General features: G+C 34.2%; 1 protein-coding gene across 1 annotated transcript; it reads right to left on the bottom strand.

Moving 5' to 3' along the window:
- Positions 1-1,030: 1,030 nt before the first annotated feature.
- On the bottom strand, positions 1,031-19,962 carry LOC130895783 (serine proteinase stubble). Its single transcript, XM_057803332.1, has 6 exons — positions 19,944-19,962; positions 11,394-11,579; positions 2,217-2,394; positions 1,945-2,158; positions 1,582-1,773; positions 1,031-1,210 (listed from the first exon to the last, which is right to left on the bottom strand). The coding sequence occupies exons 1-6, from the start codon at positions 19,960-19,962 to the stop codon at positions 1,031-1,033; spliced, it is 969 nt and encodes a 322-aa protein (XP_057659315.1).
- Between the last annotated feature and the right edge of the window lie 475 nt (positions 19,963-20,437).

Here is a 20,437-nt window from a genome sequence, read left to right as displayed (position 1 = left end):
AAAGCAAAAAACGGCAGAGCTCCCAAAGGAGACTGATAGAACTGTTCAAAGATGTAGAGAGGAAATGTAAAGAAATCGGCCTATTTATGAAAAAATCCAAATCAGTAGATTATAGGAGAAAAGAAGATTTAATAATAGATGGTAACACTTAGGAAGATGTCAATAAATATAAAACCCAGCACTGCCGTACAAGAAATAATGCAAAGTGGTAATAAAGCTTATTTTTTGAACCTCAAGCTTCTAAAAAACAAACTAGTAACAAGGTAGAAATCTACAGGTCTCTAATAAAACCAAAACGAAAAGACCAATGATGATTGAGAATATATGAAGGAGTTGGATTGAACAAAACTGAAGAATAGAAAACTCGATGAAATACCAGGCAATGAAAACGTCTAATTTATTAGAGAGCAGAGGCCACTTTCAACGAAAGTGGATGGATGACGAAATATACAGCAGTAGAAAAAGAAACACCTCGTATCAGATGGACTGATCAAGTTCATGAAGACTTACAAATAATGACTTTTGGAGGTTAGGGAATATTTGTGAAGAACAGTTTTGATGCGAATTTGATTTTTAATTTTGATTCATTGCAATTTTTTTGTAAAACTGCTGTATTAAATCCACATTTCTAAAAAACTTTCCCGACCTATCTCAAGGATTTTCAGCTTGCACTGGTGAATTATGGGAAATGTAAATTGGCGGCTAAATAGATTGTTGTCAACTTTGCAAATATGATTAGATTAGATTAGGTTTGTTCAAAACAATTCTCAATAATATTTTTTTGATATTTGATAATAGACATAAAGACTACTTCCATCCACCAAGAGTTGATTCACCTTCCCGCTAGTTTATTTAAGCTTCTTGATTAACTTCATACGTACTAGTGAACCTAGTCGTAAAATCATAACATAATCGAATTCAAAATAAAATATTTAGTTAAAAATTACTCAAACTTGAATGAAAAATTCACTTCAAACTTATACGTAAAAATTAAAATTTAATATAGAATCCAGGCGACTAGTTGATTAATTCATCCTGCCATCACTTTATCCATCCAAGGCACGAATTTTTGAATATTTGTATAGACACCAGGTAGATGTTCCCTTCCACATCCTATACCCCACGATACTAAACCGATTAAAGTTCTTCTTCCTTCGATTGTTAACGTTAAAGGTCCTCCGGAATCACCTTGACAGGAATCCCTTCCGCCCTACAACACACAAAAAAAGAATCACTACTTTGATTAAAATTTTTGAATCTATCCATTCAGTAATGACTGCTAGCCTGATAAATCATGACATAAATTAATTATTTTGCAAATTGTCGATTTAGATCACAACTTGTGGATCCAGAGAAAGAGATTCTTTGGATAAGGAGGAATATTTATTTAAGTAGGCCCTGATATAGGAATAGCTCCTCTGCTGGGTTGGACTTATGGTGTTTGTTAACTTTTCTTGAGGAAAAAACGTGAAAAATTAGGATTTTCGGCTAAAAGGAATCGGAAAGCTTCGACCATTTGGCTGATCTTCTCTTTTTTTTGGAACACGTCGTGCTAAATTATACAACTGATTATCAACTTACTTCTTTATAACCAGCGCAAAGAAACACATCATGGATTATTTCGCGCCTTCCAGCCGCTCTAAACCATCTTTGACATCTATCGTTTGGTATTACTTCTACTTCGACTTCTTGTAAAGTCGAAGGGACAGTCGCTTGACCATGTCTCGTTCTTCCCCAGCCTGCTACTGTAGCTTTCTTTCCGACCAGTTTCATCTTAAACAACAATAAATCTTTTTGATCACAAAAATAATTAATTCGAATCATCAAATTTCCAATTGATTGCTACTATGATTAAAAAAAGATCTGGACAAGAAACAACTACGCAGGAAGTTAAGAAGATCTTTTTCTGAATAAAATGGTACGTTAAAAAGTATTTTTACTTACCGTGGGAGAGGGTAGACAAACTGGTAAGATGTGCTGTTTGAATCTAACGTTTCTGTCGAGCTTAACTAGAGCTACGTCGTTTTTAAAATCTGACGGCGAGTACGAAGGATGCACTTCTTTACGTTCCACCGTATATTCTTCGAACGGTAGCTTTTCCTCTTGATCTCGTACGTCCCATTCACCCAATCGGATACGAATATTACCATTAGTTGTTCTGGAAATAATAAAACGATAATCAATCGATTAATAATTCGATTAAGAATTTAACTTACGTGGCGACGCAATGAGCTGCAGTTACTATCCACCTCTCGTTAAGTAGAGCGCCACCACAAGCCAATTTTTTTGTTAAAAATCCTGTTTTTATCAGAGCAACTTGCCATGGATGGGATCCGAATCCCGTCGAATGTCCACCCACTATTCTGTTGCTTCTAGTATGCTGTTCTCCACAACCTAAAAATTATTACAGTTATTAATCATAAAATCAGAAAAAGTTGTATCAGAATTATTGTGCAAGAGCCAAGTGCAATTAAGTGGTTGCAAGGCGCATTTAGTGATGGAAATCCTCAACCATCAAATCATGGAAAAAAGTTTCAGAGCAAAAACTCGTTTTAATAGTACAAAAATTGATTTCCAGCTACAGAACAACAATTTTTGAATACCTACTATATTTAGAACAATATTTTTTGATCTCTCCTGGCTATTTGCTCTGATTTGAAATACATTTAATTGGAAAACGTGACAATTTTTGACTTCTTAATCGAGTTCTACTTTTTGAACCTATTTTGACATTAAAAGACTTCATCAGTATAAAATATATACTTGCGTTCATAGAAATCAGCCCAATGTGAGGTTTTAACGTTTTTTTTCTTTTTCTAAATCATTCAACAGATCAAAAAAAGAAACACGCTGCTTGAAAGACAATTTAATCTCAATGGTATTCAAGTGTGTTAGATTAGACCACAAAAAGTTATTGCTTTAAACGACAATGGACTTGGTCAGCGAGCTCATACTAGAAATAACCCGCGTAGTGGTTCTAAGAGTGTATCAGCGTTGAAAGGAGACTGGATCCTTTCATAGACTACCTTGAACAGTCAGAAGGTCATTCATAACCGCTTTATTGTGTCAACATTAAGAAATCGTCATCTTATTACCGTTAAAGTGCAGTGGCAGCTCCATGAGGTGTGAATAGTGACTATTAGTCAGTGGACAGTAAGACGACGACTACAGAAAAATAACCTGACCCTTAAAAAACCCGGGAGTAGCCCACAACTTCGCAAGCTCGCCTGAGTTTTGCACAGAATCATTTGAATTCGACTTTAGACCAATCGGGATCTGTTCTGTTCTCAAACGAGACCAGAATATGACATCATGAAGAAAGAAAAAAGGAAATGTACCAAAGACCAAGAGAGCGATTTTTGCAGATGAGTGCTTATGGAGATTGTTCTTGCATGATCTGGGGGCAATTTCTATAGGAGAACCGACCATGATGATAAGATATATCTGGGAGATTTTAGCAATTCATAACGAATTAACCTTTTTCGGTTTATGGAATGGCCAGCATACAGTTCTGATCTAAATCCGATAGAATATTCATTTGATGAGCTAAAAAGAAGAATTCGAGTTAGACATTTCACAATAACTTGATTAGATCTACGCCTAATCGTTTGAGTATTATTATAGCAAGAGAAGCTCATACCCATGATAAAGAAATTAAGTTTCAAATTATTAATAACCCTATTTATGTTGATAATATCATAAATTTATACTCACATTGAAGCATATTAAATTGTCTTTCAAACATTATCTCATTTGATCCGACGATTGATTTAAAAAAATTCAGTTGAAGTCAGAATGTTTACAATGGGTCGAATTGTTAAACTGTTAACCTCGCAACTTTATACAATAACGTCGAAACATTTAATTTCGAAATATCTGAACAGAATGGAGAAATCGATCGACAAATCATGAAAGAAATACCGTGAATCTACTTTATATAATAATTATTGTTTTTTTTTGAGAACAAATCTATTCCCTTATCCATATCGGTATACAGGGTATTGGACAATATTTTACTTTCAAAAAAATGTTATTCGATGAAATCTACAAGAATGGTCCTAGAGGTACTTAGTCTAACCTAGAGATGGCGATAGTTGCTTGGAAAATACCACTGTATTAGAAAGTACACAATCTATACAGTATATGTTTCAAGAGACCGTACGACCTGCGATGACCAACAACCCAGTGGTCGACCAAATGAGGTGACGACTCCAGAAATGTTGAAGAAAATCCGTCGATTGGAAGTTCTCGAGCTAAGCATTTCAAAAAGTGCTATACATCGCGTATTAACATGATAAAGCTTGGGTACCGCGTTTGCTCACAATGTTTAACAGAAATAATCATGGATGAAACGAAGGTCCATCACTTCACACCCAAGAAAAAAAACAACAATCAAAACAATGGACTGAAGAGGGAGGACCAGGTCCAACTAATGCAGACCGTTCTATCTGCAGGCAAGGTCATGGCGTTAGTTTTTTGGGTTGCGCGTGGGGTAATTTTCATTAACTATCTTGATGAAAAGAAACTATCAACAGCAAGTATTATACTAAATTTTTATTGCGACATTTGAGTGAAGGAATCAAGCAAAAACGACCGCATTTGGTTAAGAAAAAAGTGACAATGCACCAGCTCACACCAGACCAAAATTAAAGTTTGAATGGCTACTTCACACAACCTATTCACCAGAATTAGCCCCCTCGGATCATTTTCTGTTCTCAAATAGCTAGATGGTTAAAAATTTTGCAACAATGAAGAGACTAATGGCTAAACGTAATGAACATCGCTGTAAAAAGTGTATTAAGCTCAAAGTAAATTACGTTGACAAATAAATGGATTTTTTTCCAATATTTTTGTGTTTTCTTTGTTGGGCCTGGTACTTTTAGGACCATCCTCTACATAGAAATAATTTTAATTATAATTTTTCTCATATATAGTTTATTAACAAACATACAATTATTTTAGTCACATTAAAATCACACGTAATTACAACAGATAAGAAAGAATGTAAGTTTTCATAAAAATAGAAGAAAATTGTAAATTAATATTAGCGATATACAAGTGAACAGATATACAAGATAATTTAAAACCTTTCGTACATCTGCGAGTCATAATTTTTTCCAAAAATAAGTTTATAGTTAATTATTTTTGCTTTCTAAATAATTGCAGGAGATTATCAACTTACTCGCTCTATTTTTGGAATCCCATGATGAATTAAGTGATTATCACTATATATAAATATTAATAAAGATACCAGAGTTGTGAATTGTTTCAGGTTCATGAAAATACAAGGTGATCACAATAAAAATATATAAATATAACCAAATACTACATTTATTTTAGAGAAATCTACTTAGTATTGCCTCATTCTCATTGATTCAAATTAGGTAATTAAGTTTTAGGTCTTTTAGGACTTGAACTTTCTAAATTTTTTCCTCATTTCCGGCTTTCCACCCTCCATCATATACCGTGAGAGATAAAAGTGCCCAAAAATCTTTAATTCGATTGGCCTGAAGTAGGAGTTTATTTTTTTGTTTGGTGTAGCCAATTTTGAGTCGCCCTTGCCTAATGGCAGGTTACTAAGTCCAGTTGAAACATTTTATCATCTCCAGAGATGTTGACCTACAAAATCAACTAGTTTATAGGGGTAGTTATCAGAATCTACATATTTCCCCTCCACTCGACCCACATAATGTCTGGATATTCCTCTTATCGAAATCTCACACTAAACCAGAATTTTATAAGCAAATTTTCCTTTTTTTACATTTTTCGAAAACTCTTCTAATTTATCCGTATAAAAACCAATATTTTCGAACTGGCAAGTGTGAAGAATTTTCATCGTTCATAACAAAAACTGAAAGGATCTATTTGTATCATCCTTTCTTGATGCGATACTTGGGATCAGCTGATCTGGTAATCCTACTCCTTTTCAAATCTAGAATGTGTAGTTCCCAGAGGTCTTCGTCTTCTATTTTATACGCTCCCAGCTGTAATGATCTGGAGAGGTATGCAACAAAATCTGCACGCCCCATTATTTGCTAACTCCAGAGTCTATGTCCCCATAATTAGTTTCGCTCCCAACTACCTCATTTTCCCATTGTTCTGTAGCTGGTACCATAAACAGTTTCAGGTCCCATGGAGGGTTTGTCTGCCCCCGCTTTAGCTAGCTTAGCAGCTATATCCTTTCCCTTGGTGTGTCCCGGAATCCTTTGAAGGATAATTTCATTTTTCTTGCCTATCTCGTTTAATTTTTCTAGGCGAATCCAAACGAGTTTGGACCTTGAAGCTCTCATGGCTGCTTAGCAGAATCCTCTGCTGAAACCACTACCCCATATGTGATGATTGCCATGTACATTCACCGTAGAATGTTTGGGTACAACCCCAAGTCTTCCACGTCTTCGTAACTGGTTATATCAAATTCTGGTATTCCATTTTTGACAATAAAAAAACGAAAAAGGAATCATTTGTAAAAACTGTTGGTTGCTGAAGGTGATGTCGCCGTTTTCTTTGGAAACACCAAGTGTTATATATCTGAAGAAAACCACAACGGTCAAGGGTCTGTACTATACCGAATGATTGGGTACATTCGATGTCGAATTAAAGAACAAAATGTATCGTATTCTCTAGATTTAGTTCCTTGTTTCTTAACTTTAGAAAGTCATTCGTTGGGTGGATATTTGAATCTAATAAGGAGGTCATAGCCTCCTCGTAGATATTACAAAATTGCGATAAAACGAGTCGGAAAGTATTTAAAAAAACACTCATACACCGCTAATATTAATATAATAAATGTTAGTAATGTTTACCCCTAATATTATGTGGTTCGTCTTCGTACGGTCCATCGTTATCATAGACATCGTAATCGTCTTGATCGTCTTCGTGGAAAACGGGTCTTAAAGAAGAAGGTCTAACTCCAGGTCGATCGACGTTAAACCCGGGTCTATCCATAGGCCTGTAAGGCCCATCGACGCTGTTCAAATCAGGATTTTCCGCCGGTTCCGGCGGATAATGGCTTACGAGATGGTACGTGTCTAAGTTTATTACGGTAATTGGGTTATTGTTAATGTTAGTTAACCAATTTCATAGATTGAAACAAAGAGCTGGAATTAATCGCTATAAGTGACCTCGATCTTTTGAGGTAAAGAATTTTTTAGAACTAGAACGTAACCAGAATAGGCAGAGACGAAATCAGAAACTAAAGAAGTACGGATGTACAAAGGTCTCTTCTAAAACTCCCATTATAAAATTTACAAAATCTTCCTAGTCTAGGTATGTGACATAGTCAATTGGAAAGACTATAAACTTCGCTCTCAGTCAAAAATCATACCAGATATTGTATACCCATGCCTCCAAAACGGCAGTGGAAATGGAGACAAGTGTATACGGACCTAGAAATACTCCAAATCAATAGGAACTCGTCCTAGCACCTTCCAAGTAGAAAGAACTTTGGGATCATGAGCAAATTTGATCAAATTCATGTTTTGTAATCTGACATAAGCAATTGGAAAGACTATAAACTTCGCTCTCAGTCAAAAATCATACCAGATATTGATTATCCATGCCTCCAAAACGGCAGTGGAAATGGAGACAAGTGCATACGGATCAAGAAATACTCCAAATCAATAGGAACTCGTCTTAACACCTTCCAAGTAGAAAGAACTTTGGGATCACGAGCAAATTTGATCAAATTCATGTTTTGTAATCTGACATAAGCAATTGGAAAGACTATAAACTTCGCTCTCAGTCAAAAATCATACCAGATATTGTATACCCATGCCTACAAAACGGCAGTGGAAATGGAGACAAGTGTATACGGACCTAGAAATACTCCAAATCAATAGGAACTCGTCCTAGCACCTTCCAAGTAGAGAGAACTTTGGGATCATGAGCAAATTTGATCAAATTCATGTTTTGTAATCTGACATAAGCAATTGGAAAGACTATAAACTTCGCTCTCAGTCAAAAATCATACCAGATATTGTATACCCATGCCTCCAAAACGGCAGTGGAAATGGAGACAAGTGTATACGGACCTAGAAATACTCCAAATCAATAGGAACTCGTCCTAGCACCTTCCAAGTAGAAAGAACTTTGGGATCATGAGCAAATTTGATCAAATTCATGTTTTGTAATCTGACATAAGCAATTGGAAAGACTATAAACTTCGCTCTCAGTCAAAAATCATACCAGATATTGTATACCCATGCCTCCAAAACGGCAGTGGAAATGGAGACAAGTGTATACGGATCAAGAAATACTCTAAATCAATAGGAATTCATCCTAGCACCTTCCAAGTAGAATTCGTAGTCCTTTGGGATTATGAGGAATCCACTTTGAATAGGAACCACTTGAAGAGACATATGGCAATCCTATCGACAGTCAAGCTTTTATAATAACCACATATGATAGAGTAGAATTTGGTCATGGAGTGTTTCACCAATCTGGGTATCACCTCATCGGAATATATGGATAAAAAAGTAAATAATCTGGCAAACAAGAATCGTTACTTAAAATAGACCATTGCAGCTAGGTAATAAAGGGAGTTTCTTTAGAAGGAAATGAAACTATGGATAACAAAAATTATACCGGAAAATAAGTAAATAATAAGTAAATTTTGGGATCACGAGCAAATTCGATCAAGTTCATGTTTTGTAATCTGTATTTAGACATTTTTCTGACATTAATACACTCAATTTATCATCTCTGATTAGCAATTAATTCCATACTCTCAGTAATTTTCCCGATACATTAATTATAAGATTATATTCACTCCAAAGATGATATTAATTGAGATTCGATACCTTTACATATACAAATTACAAATTTATACAAATCAAAAATCAAAATTTGTTACTAACCTCAATATAACATTTATTGAACGAGGATTCTAAGGGTTTATAAAGTTCTTCCAATTCTATATATTTATATGTGTTAAAAAATGTTAGATTTCTGTCAAATTTATTTTGATTATTTTCCTGCGAGATAGACAACCAAAACAACTAGTTTTATTATTCGCAATTGATTGTATATTCGCGATTCGAACGAATTGAAGATAACTGTAGAAAAGTCGATTTTGAAACTATAGGGACAGTAAATTCAAAGATGAAGAAGTATAAATCGAAAAAACTATACGAATTAAGCAATTGAGAAGCGTTGCAAAACACGGCGTTAAGCGAAACAGGCTGTTATCTGACAATTGGTTCGCAGTTGGAAGTGAAGATGGCGCTGGGGAATGTTTAACTACATGAATCAAATAGCGACGTTGTTTGACGTTGAACGAGGATTGTTGAACGTCTAAGATGCAGAACCAAAATCCAAAAGATTAAAGTAGCAGATTCACATCCAGAGAATGCGAGATGGATATAGATCAGGGAGGAACCAGAAAAAACGAAAAACCAACGAAAATGTGGTTAGAAGAGAAACGAAAATAAAAAAATAGGAATTACTTCTATGCTATCGTACCAAAAAGTCTGCGGATCCGTATTACCCCATGTAATTCAGTTTCTGTTGTTGCTTTTATGGTGAAAAAGACCATAGAAACTTCAATTGCTAAATCTAGCATTTTCTAAACTTATTATTTGAATTGCGACATCAACTTTTTTAAATTCTACGTTATGAAGATGAAGCAATCAAGTTAGCCGTCCAAGTATCCATGTCCTTGTGAACTTAGACATGTTAAAATCGATTTGCAAGGATTTGTTGTGTCCTGTAGGCTATTCATCTTGTACCTAACCTCTGATATTCCATAACTTAGTTCACAATTATTCAAATTACATTTTTTATCAATGAAAGTTTCGCATAAGATCCTGTATTATTTTCAGGGTAAAGAATGGTTGAAAGGCATACTAAAGCGTTCACTACATGATTATAAAAACATTTTTGTAAGCCTAAACCTTTTCTCAACTGGAAATCGATCTTGAAAAGTTCTAAACTCATTCCAAGCAAGAAAAACTTTTTCTCCTGTAGGGGAGTAGATATATTTGTTTAGGATATAGAACAGTATTTTATTCAACTCTTCAAATCTGGGTAGATAATTTGCAGCAAGAGTTGGATGGGTCAGATAATAATTGGAGATGAGACGTTCAAAATATAGAATTGGGAAAAGAACGTACAACCAAATCGACTAGCTCCAATGCAAAGTTTCATATATTTCCGCTAGCCAAAAAGTTACTGAATAACCACCACGACACACTCTTACATTCCTCTATACCTCAACATGAAGCAACTAATTTTGAATTTTGGAGGATTAAAATTTTCTGTAAAACTTGTTGTTATACAAACAGGTTGAACAGTAAATTATGTAGATAGATTATCAAAACATTTTTGCAAACCTAAAGCTTTTTTTCGACTGGAAACTGATCTTGAAAAGTTCTTCATTCTATCCAAAGAAGAAAAACTTTTTCCCCTGTAGTAGAGTAGATATATTTTTTTAGGATCTACAACAGGAATTTATGGTAACAACCCTCAAATCTGGGTATATATTTTGCAGCAAGAGTTGAGTGGGTCAGATAATAGTTGGAGATGAGACGTTCAAAATATAGAATTGGGAAAAGAACGTACAACCAAATCGACTAGCTCCGATACAAAGTTTAATATATTTCTGCTGGTCAAAAAATTAATGAAGAACCACCACAATACACTATTACATTCCTCATTGATTTTCCAAGAGGTTATACCAACAAAACAGTTACGATATTGTTCTCCATGTCCTTTGTATATACCTCAACATGAAGCAACTAATTTGGAATTTTGGAGGATTAAGATTTTGTATGAAACTTGTTGTTATACAAACAGATTGAATAGTAAATGATGTAGATAGATTATAAAAACATTTTTGTAAGCCTAAACCTTTTTTTCGACTAGAAATCAATTTGGAAAAGTTCTTTACTCTTTCCAAGCAAGAAAAACTTTTTCCCTTTAATGGAGTAGATATTTTTTTAGGATATACAGCAGGATTTTATTCAAATCCTTTCAGATGAAATTGAATGGTAACAACCCTTCAAATCTGGGTAGATATTTTGCAACAAGAGTTGGATGGGTCAGACGATCATTGGAGATGATACGTTCAAAATATAAAATTGGGAAAAGAACGTACAACCAAATCGACTAAATGCAAACCAATGCAAATTTAATATATTTCTGCTGGTCAAAAAATTACTAAAGCAACTAATTTGGATTTTTGGAGGATTAAGATTTTGCGTGAAACTTGTTATACAAACAGGTTGAATAGTAAATGATGTAGATAAACACGATGAAATTTCACCTCTAAAATTGTCTTTATCCCAAAAATTTTAACTTTCCATTAGAATCCTCTATATTTGTTAAAATTACAAACAAAAGATTATTTCGAAGAAAATATAAATACCAATTAGAAAATCATTTAAATTGGTACTCACTGGCGTTGTTAAGAACTGGTATTTCCGGTCTAATTGTCGGTGTATGTGAAACTTCCCTGTCTATGCAACAGGCCCATATCATTCCTCCTGAGCATAGATCTAAGGGTCTTCCACCACCTAAGACACAGCTGATGCTTAAACCGCATTCATACTTCACTCCACGGTAACGGCATGATTGAGGTATCACTGTAACAAGAATAAAACGATATTTAAATTAAAAGAAGTGTAAATAGTGAATGTTTCTAAATAAATAACTAGGTTCAAAGCATCAACGGTAAATTTGACATTTCTGACAAATTTTATTCTACTAGTATTGAGTTGGCGAACTTGTGATCACGTGTAATTAATTGAATCGCAAGATCAGCACTACAACAGAGGCTGGTCTATTTTTCTTTTTCATATAGTTAATATCTCGTCCTCTGCATCTGTTGGTGTTATTATTGTTTTGTATAGATGTCGCTTTGACTTTCTGGAGATTTTTTTAATCTTATAATCACGTTTAACAACTATTTACTTCTTCTAGTCATCCATGGTTGCAGATTTTATCCTTTGTCAGTGTCGTCATTGTCTTTGTCTTTGTTCAGTAGTATCGACAAACTTCTCATTGCTCTTTTCGTTTGTGGTGTTGCCATCTGGTCTTAAGTTTAAATATATCATTAATTTTGGGTCATTTCTTACTATCTAAATTGTTTTCTTGCCATATTCTCAAAGTTTACATTGTATAGTCCTTAGTTTTTATTCGTAGCTTTTTTCTGAATGTTTTTGGCATTTTGTTATATTCTTATATTGTCATTAATTTCTTCAATTGTTGTTTCATCCACTTTTCAAGTGAGTACAGTCCTATTAGAGCCAAAACCCACGAAAATTAGTTATGTTTTCTGGATTAATTTTCTGGATTAAGGTAGTTTTTATCGATAAAGTGAAAGTTAACATCAAAATTTGGGTCACTAAGCCATATATTTTTGTTTAATTTTTTAAAATTTCGAATTTTGCAAATAACTCGAAATATAAGCCAAATTTCAAAAAAAGTGAGGGAATCAAAAATGTAGTTTAAGAATTTTCCTACAAAAAAGGTTCATTGTAATTTTTTCCTAATCTCATAATTACTCTTACAAAAAGTGAATTTCGTGTTACTGGATTTTTTTAACAGTGTATTTTTTACGGATACCTCAAAAAAGACTTGAAATTTAGAGGTAAATTTCTGAAAAAAAAAATGCCGAGCAGAAAATTACCTTCGAAGAAGCTCAAATATGATTATTCCTAACGTACAAAAAACTCTAGAATGCCAGAAATCCTCTTTTAAAATCTTGATTGTTGTAAGTACTCTAAACTTAAGTGTGGGACAGGGATAACGCTATTCTTGTGAGAACTTTATTTAAACATTTATCAAAAATAGAGAAAATATTAAAAATCGAATATAAGAAATCAATTGCAATCTAGTCGATTTCATCATCACTTTCGAGCATTTCTTCCAAGAGGAATTCCGTACTCGTCAAGGTGTCTTAACTGTCTTCTCCTGCGGGAGGGGTCTCAACGTCAAAAAATTCTTTCCCCAAGTCAGCAGGAATCAGATTCGTGCATGAATTTTGTGAACACGACTCGCACAGGGTTCTACATAGCAGTCCAGCCTTCTTGCAAGTACCTAATTTACTACAACCTTTTTGGCAGTTACAAAAAATCATTTTTAAGATCTCTGAGGGCGCTGGTGGTTGCTTCATTGGTTTCGGTGACAAAACGTCTTGAAACTTCTCCATCCCCACTTGACTGCATCTAAGCTGGTATTGGAGAACCATTCTTGAAAGTGGAAATACACTCTTAAGCAATGCAATTTGGCTGCATCTGAGGTTGGAGGAAGATACCTCAGATTGACCACAAATGGAAGAGTTATTTTCGATAAGAATTGGTGATGTTTATCTACTCTTCTCTTACTGGCTGCCGTCAAGGTACCCAAAGGTTACAGTAAAACATTAGAAATGGAAATGGAGAGCCAGATTATGAACGTTCATACAATCCCCGGATACCAGATTCAAATATGCTAAAAATTAGAAATAAAGTCTTTTCAGGATTAAATTGGGTCTGATTATCAAGAAGAAGCTTTCCAATTTCAGGATTTGCCATTTAAGTTGAGTTTGTTTAAATTTTCAAAAATTCCTAATTTTGCAAATAACTCGAAATCTATGCGGAATGTCGAAAAAAATGATGGGATCAAAAATGTACTTTAAGAAATTTTCTATAAAATCTTGTTTCTTGTAATTTTTCCCTAAGAGTTGTTATTTCTTTTTAAAATGCGCTCAAACTTCGGGGTCGCATCTTCAAAAAGTTTTCTCGCCATGTAGAATCTGAAGGAAATTACGTCCCAGGCTGAAGAAGAAACTGCTGTATCTTCTCAAAAACTCAACATTTAGGGACGACAAAAAGAGAATTTTACTCGTTAGATTCTCTACTTTTTAACTGCATCTGCAAAAAAATTCAGACTTGTGAAATTTTCTTGGAAAACAACACGAACGGGATTGTTTTCTACTGGGTGCCTGGGTGAACTTATAACACACGTGTCTGTGACTCTGCTACACCCAGTAGCGAACCCTTGCTTGAGGTTGTCAATTAGACGATTACGAAATGAGACCAATTATACCTTTGAACTCACTCTGTGGTAGGAAAAAAACTACTTTTACTAATGTTAGATTTTTTCATAGTTAACAAGTTTGGTTACTTTTTTGTTGTTGAATACCAGCAATTTTCGAAAAATAACGAGAAATCTAAAGCAAACTTTTTGGTAGCTGAGTGGTCGAGCTTCAATTTCCTCCCCAAATAAGTTTGTAAAACCTTCGGTTTCCCTTCAAAAATTTAAAAATTCGCCAAGAGCTCCAAAACGACATTTTGTTCTTAAATATTTTTGCGATTTTCGAGGGATTGGTTTTAGCGCAACATACGGAGGAAAACGAAAGCTTGCATAAGCCGAAAATTCTACGGGTGTAGAGGGCGCCGTCGGAGCAAAACAGACAGAAGGTAAGACACATCTTATTAGTGCACGTGTAAAGTTTTAACGTTAATTGTTGATTAAAAATTGTGAAAAAAAATACTGAAAATGGCAGAGTGTTTCAAGGTAAAAAATTAATTATGTTTCATTTTTAGTACGTAGTGTCGTAAACGCCAGCATCAAAATACTCTTTGATTAGTGAAATGTTGAATTGTTTTTATTGTTTTGTTCGCGATTTTCTTGTATAAATATGAGAATGGACTTTTTTGACGAGACTGATGTAAATATTCATAGCAAGTATAGTCCAAAGTCTCAAGTCGTGAAAAAAGGCGTTAAACCGTGATATTGATAAGCCAACAAAGTTTGACTCTGTAGAGCCTCGCTTTCACAAAATTGATCAGCAAATAGGAATTTTGGCTTTGTTTGAATACGGTTTCAAGTATTTTCATTATACCAACTTTACAATGTGTTATTTCTATTTTCAAATTTTTAAACGGCGATCCCTAAAATTGGAACGCTTCCTCTTGATCATTAGACCAATTTTAACCATGAAAAGTATTTTATTTCCAGTTTTTAGCATATTTCAATCTGGTCTCCAGGGATTGTATGAACGCTTATAATCTGGCTCTCTATTTCTCTAATGTTTTACAGTAACCTTTATGAGCATTGAGAAGTTTTGAGGCCTTCCAACAAAACGACTCTCATTCGTGTTTATAATACCCAAAACTTTCTTTCGCAGATCTACATCTTCAGATATCAATTGTTGGGTCTAAAACTCCAGCATCGAGTCTTCGGAATCAGTTAATATCGGTTCCAAAGGATTGGGTACCTTGATAGCAGCCAGTAAGAAGACAGGTGATAAACATCACCAATTCTTATCGAAAATAACTCCTTCCATTTGTGGTCAATCTAAGGTATCTTCCTTCAACCTTAGATGCAGCCAAATTGCAATGGTTAAAAGTGTATTTTCAGGTTCAAGAATGGTTCTCCAATACCAGCTTAGATGCAGTAAAGTGGAGTTTCCTGATTCCTGCTGACTTGGAGGAAGAATTTTTTGACGTTGAGACCCCTCCCGCAGGAGTTAAGACACCTTGACGAGTGCGGAATTCCTCTTGGAAGAAATGCTCGAAAGTGATGATGAAATCGACCAGATTGCAATTAATTTCTTATATTCGATTTTTAATATTTAAATAAAGTTCTCACAAAAATAGCGTTTTTAAGGATTATCCCTGTCCCACACTTAAGTTTAGAGTACTTACAACAATCAAGATTTTAAAAGAGGATTTCTGGCATTCTAGAGTTTTTTGTACGTTAGGAATAATCATATTTGAGCTTCTTCGAAGGTAATTTTCTGCTCGGCATTTTTTTTTCAGAAATTTACCTCATAATTTCAAGTCTTTTTTGAATTATCCGTAAAAAATGCACTGTTAAAAAAATCCAGTAACACGAAATTCACTTTTTGTAAGAGTAATTATGAGATTAGGAAAAAATTACAGGGAACCTTTTTTGTAGGAAAATTCTTAAACTACATTTTTGATCCCTTCCCTTTTTTCGAAATTCGGCATAGATTTCGAGTTATTTGCAAAATTCGGAATTTTGAAAATTTAAACAAAAATATATCGCTTAGCGACCAAAATTTTGATGTTAACTTTTACTGTATCAATAAAATCAGCGACATAACTAATTTTCGTGGATCAGGAGCTGTGATCACTGGACTATTAACCTTTTTTTCCATTACCTTTGCATACACTTTCTCAACAGTGCATCTTTTTGCTTTCTCTTTGCTCTCTTATGTCCAATTTCTTGTATATTGGAATAGTTGAAGAAGTAAATTCAGAATTGTACTTCAAAAAATTTAAACTCGAAAGTATTGGTGTGGTCGGCGATATCTTCTAGTGATGGCTCTTGAGAATACATTTGTCCTTCTAGAAATTCTGTAACCACCTAAATATATGAAGAAGACTGTGTTGGAACTAGATTAATGGAGCGTTATTTCTTAGGCATTCCATCATCAAGTGAACTTTTATAAACCACGTCCTCAAGTAACTTAAAAATTTGATGTGCAAACTTTCTATATTTGAAACTTTGCGAATAATTCGCTTATCAAATGTTCTAAACACTCAGAATATGCTGACAATGTCGAATCGAGAGAAAGTTACAAATTACCGGAAACGGAAACGAAAATATTAGAATGAATAATTGAGGTTATATTGTATTCAGATGATTTTATTTCTGTTTTATACCAAGAAAAGTGAATCATCGATTATTTAATTTGTACATTTCATTCAAAAAAACTTTCATCCGTGTTTATTGAATTAATCTATTATATAATATTCATTCTTCATATATAAAACATTGCACCGTAATCTCCAATTCTTTGGAGTATTTTGTCAGTAATTTGTTGAAATAAACTACAAATAATCGTTTCAATAGTACAAATATTTCTGCCGAATTATATTTAATCAGAAAACATCTGATGCGTTGGTAATAGAACAGTTTTCTTGCACTCAGCGATGGATTTAGATCAGTATCGCTTCGACTCGTCCACGACTTGGACCGTGAAACCGGTCCTATTTGGTTATAATAGAAGTCTGAAATTTAGCTGAAACGGAATTCATTTAATGTTTATTTTTATCATATTATTTGGTTGTTCATCATTTCTGATAAATATTCAAGCTTGTTTATCAGCGATAGTTAGTTTATAATAAAAAGTCATAGTGAATGGAACGAATATATATATATATATATATATATATATATATATATATACTAGTCAATTATTAGTGAATAAGTCAGTTAAGTCTAGTGTAAGTTTTGAATGAAAACCATTACAGTATGAATCAGATTAATAATTTAATACCTATTAAATCTTATCCTTCATTATTAAGTATTATATTGGACAGAGATGAGGCTTTTAAGTAACGAGACTACAGCTGTTAAACAACAAGTACCCATGCGCCAAAATTTAGCGACTGTCTTCTGCTTAATCTGAAGCCTGTAGACAAATCAATGTAGCCGTTGCCTTCGTTTGCTTAGGAGCTGTTATGTTAGGTATATTGTTTAAACAACTTTTTAATTTAAAATAGTAAAAAAGTCGTTGCATTCTCGGCGCGAGAGACTATGGGGCATTTTTTACCGTTAGTAATCAATATAAAACGAAAGAATAAATGAAAAATATCAATAATTTCATTTATTGAATAGTTTTGTTTCCATTATTTTTAGGCAAGTCTCATAACAATTGGTTTTTTAAACGAAAAATATGATTCATGAATAAAAAATTTGTATGCACTTAATTTTGCAAAAATTCCTATTGAATATACTCGATTTCAAGAAATTCCGTGGTTGTTGAAAGATCTTGATTAAAATCTCCACAAAGTATGCCATTATCTTGATTTAAAAAAATTTTGTGTTGATCTATAGCAAGTTTGACTTAAATATTGTATGAAAAAAAATCACATTTCGGTTAATTTAAATAATTCTCTTCAAATAATGCCTAAAATTGCTTTCGTTTCTACACATCTATAGCTATACAGGAATCACGAGGTCCCAGAAGTACCTGGCCAGGCCTAGAGATGACGGTAATTGCTTTAAAAGTACACAAACTATAGTCTGAAGACGCCAAGTTGTTTAGTAGTTGTTTGGCAGCCATTAAAAGTCATCTTTGTGATACAACACTTTTATTTGAAAGGCGTTAGCTCAACCAATATAAAAGCTGAGGTGGATTCTAATATGAGTAAGACTGGTCCTTCGTTATCAACAGTGAAATATTAGGTAGCATAGTTTTGACGAGACCGTATGACCTGCGAAGACCAGCAACCAAGTGGACGACCAAATGAGGTGGAATGGATGATCGTCGACTGAAAGTACGCGAGCTAGCAGATACAGTAGGCATTTCAAAAAGTGTGGTACATCGCATATTAACTCAAAATTTGGTCATAAGAAAGCTGTGTGTTAAATGGATGTCTCGTTTGCTCACAATGGATCCAAAACAGCTCCGTGAAGATGTTTCCATTGAGTGTTTGGTAATGTTTCACAGAAATAAAGCTGTTTCATAATGGGTCAATCACTATTAGCAAAAATATAGAAAAATGGTAACAGGAGAGATTGGAAATATAGTACAGAAACTACAATGAGAAAAGATGGAAAGAATACAGAAGAAATCTGAAGAGTTTTAATAAAGAAGTGAATAGATAGTTCAAGTTTCCGAGGGTTGTACTACAGAATATTTGAGAGTAAAAACTTAAGCTAGTTGTTGAAGGATCAGGAATTGGAAAACTGATCGTTTTAAAGACAATAATTTCAAACAGAATGAAGAAAAGAACAGAAACGATCTTTCAGATCTAAGAGAATCGTCCTCCATCAAACATGCACGCGTATATGTTCAAGGTTATAATATCAAAATTGTGAATAATAAATTTCTTCTCTTTTTACTTTATTTTTCTATTCCTTCGTCCCTTCGTCCTTTTCTCAGTTCTCAGTAACCGCTGTGGTTGCGTTTTTGGTTTTGTAAAAGCGAGTTATGAGGTATGTTCATATGAACAAAAATCTCGATGGATATCACGTTATTCGGAAAAGATGTAATTCAATATTTGTCGCGACATTAGCCCACAGAGTAGTTGTTTTCTCCTTCGAAGATTGGCATATCGAATTTTCAAAGTATTGAAATCGGAATTATTTCGGAGGTGATGAGTAAATATTTAATAATTTGATATATTCCCATCGCTATCCTTAAAAACGGTCGCTTTCACTTTGAAACCGCCTTTGCTTTTATCGTATCAGGTTCAACTTTTGCAATCCATTGCCTTGACTGGTTTGTTTCATTCTCAGTTATGAATAAAGGCAAAAAAATCGACTCATTTTGCTTAAACTGCGCTACCAAGGCCGCTTTAGGTCCAAAATGAGCAAATGAGGCATCCAACACGCAAATAGTTTACCCATGCATAATTCTTCGATCAGAATGAAGCAAATGCATTCTTTTGGTAAAATTCATAGCCTCCTCTATCTCTCTAACCCCAATTCGACGATCGCCCAGTACTATTTATTGCACTGTTTCGATGATATCGCTGGTTATCACAGTTTTTGACGGCCGTCTTCATTTATGCTGATACGGCCCTTTTTGAACTCAACTGCAAATAATTTACGGTCGTAGATGATAGGTCTACAATACTCGTACACAAAGTCAATTCTTTAATGCATTAAATTTTGAATTGCTACCCTATTCGGCAGATTTAGCCCCCTCGGATTATTTTCTGTTCCCAGACTTGAATAAATGGTCGGTGGTCAAAGGTTTTCTTACAATGAAGAGGTGATGCAGCAGTTAATGGTTATTTTAAGGAGCTTGACGATTATCGAAGTTGAACATCGTTGGGAAAAGTATATGAAGCTAAAATTCGCAACAATTCTGTTTTTTCTTTGCTGAGAAAGTTACTTATAGAACCATTCTCGTCAATGCAAAAAACCCAAGCTCGTTAAATGGTTTCTGCGAGGAGATATCTCTTAAATAATATTTAATAAAATTTGTTTAATGAATATTCACGGATATTTTTGAATAAAAAAGGAAATTTTATACGTACTTCTCCCCAACATACTCATAAGTGTCCCGTGGTCGCTAGTCGACACCCCACCCCTTTTTCCAAGATTATCCAAAAGGAGTAATTCCTGAGTCTGCCTTTCATTCGGCACCGTTCCTACACTCAACACTAAAATCAACACCAAACCAAAAATTCGTAAAATAACACCATAACTTATCACCGTCGACATTAGAACAACACTTAACGAAAACTTTTCTTTTTTTCTCAATATTTTTCTCTCTAATTAGTAGCAGTTTGACCTGAATGTTAAAGGAGAGTAGATTTCGATTTCACGCGCACTCCATTCATAGTTGAATTTTTTTACGTCGACACCGCAGCTCATGGGAACTTTCCTGAGTGTAGGAAGTCTTACGGTCAACTGAAGACACATTAAAACGTTCTTCTTTGTTTACATGAAGACGAAGAAGCAATTACGACAAGTGAAAGCTATTTAATTTCGCTGAATATTCCAGTCGTAGCCGATACGGGAAATATCT

Source organism: Diorhabda carinulata, chromosome 6 (assembly GCF_026250575.1).
Source record: "Diorhabda carinulata isolate Delta chromosome 6, icDioCari1.1, whole genome shotgun sequence".
NCBI classification, from domain to species: Eukaryota; Metazoa; Arthropoda; class Insecta; order Coleoptera; family Chrysomelidae; genus Diorhabda; species Diorhabda carinulata.
Note: the sequence above shows the minus strand (reverse complement) of the source record. Positions and strands in the feature narration are given on the sequence as shown.

Coding starts and splice junctions, on each gene's coding strand:
- LOC130895783 (XM_057803332.1), bottom strand. Junction 2,395..11,393: donor ACCAGTTCTTAACAACGCCA/GTGAGTACCAAT, acceptor AATAATTTTTAG/GTTGTGGAGAACAGCATACT. Junction 1,774..1,944: donor TTTGTCTACCCTCTCCCACG/GTAAGTAAAAAT, acceptor TTGTTGTTTAAG/ATGAAACTGGTCGGAAAGAA.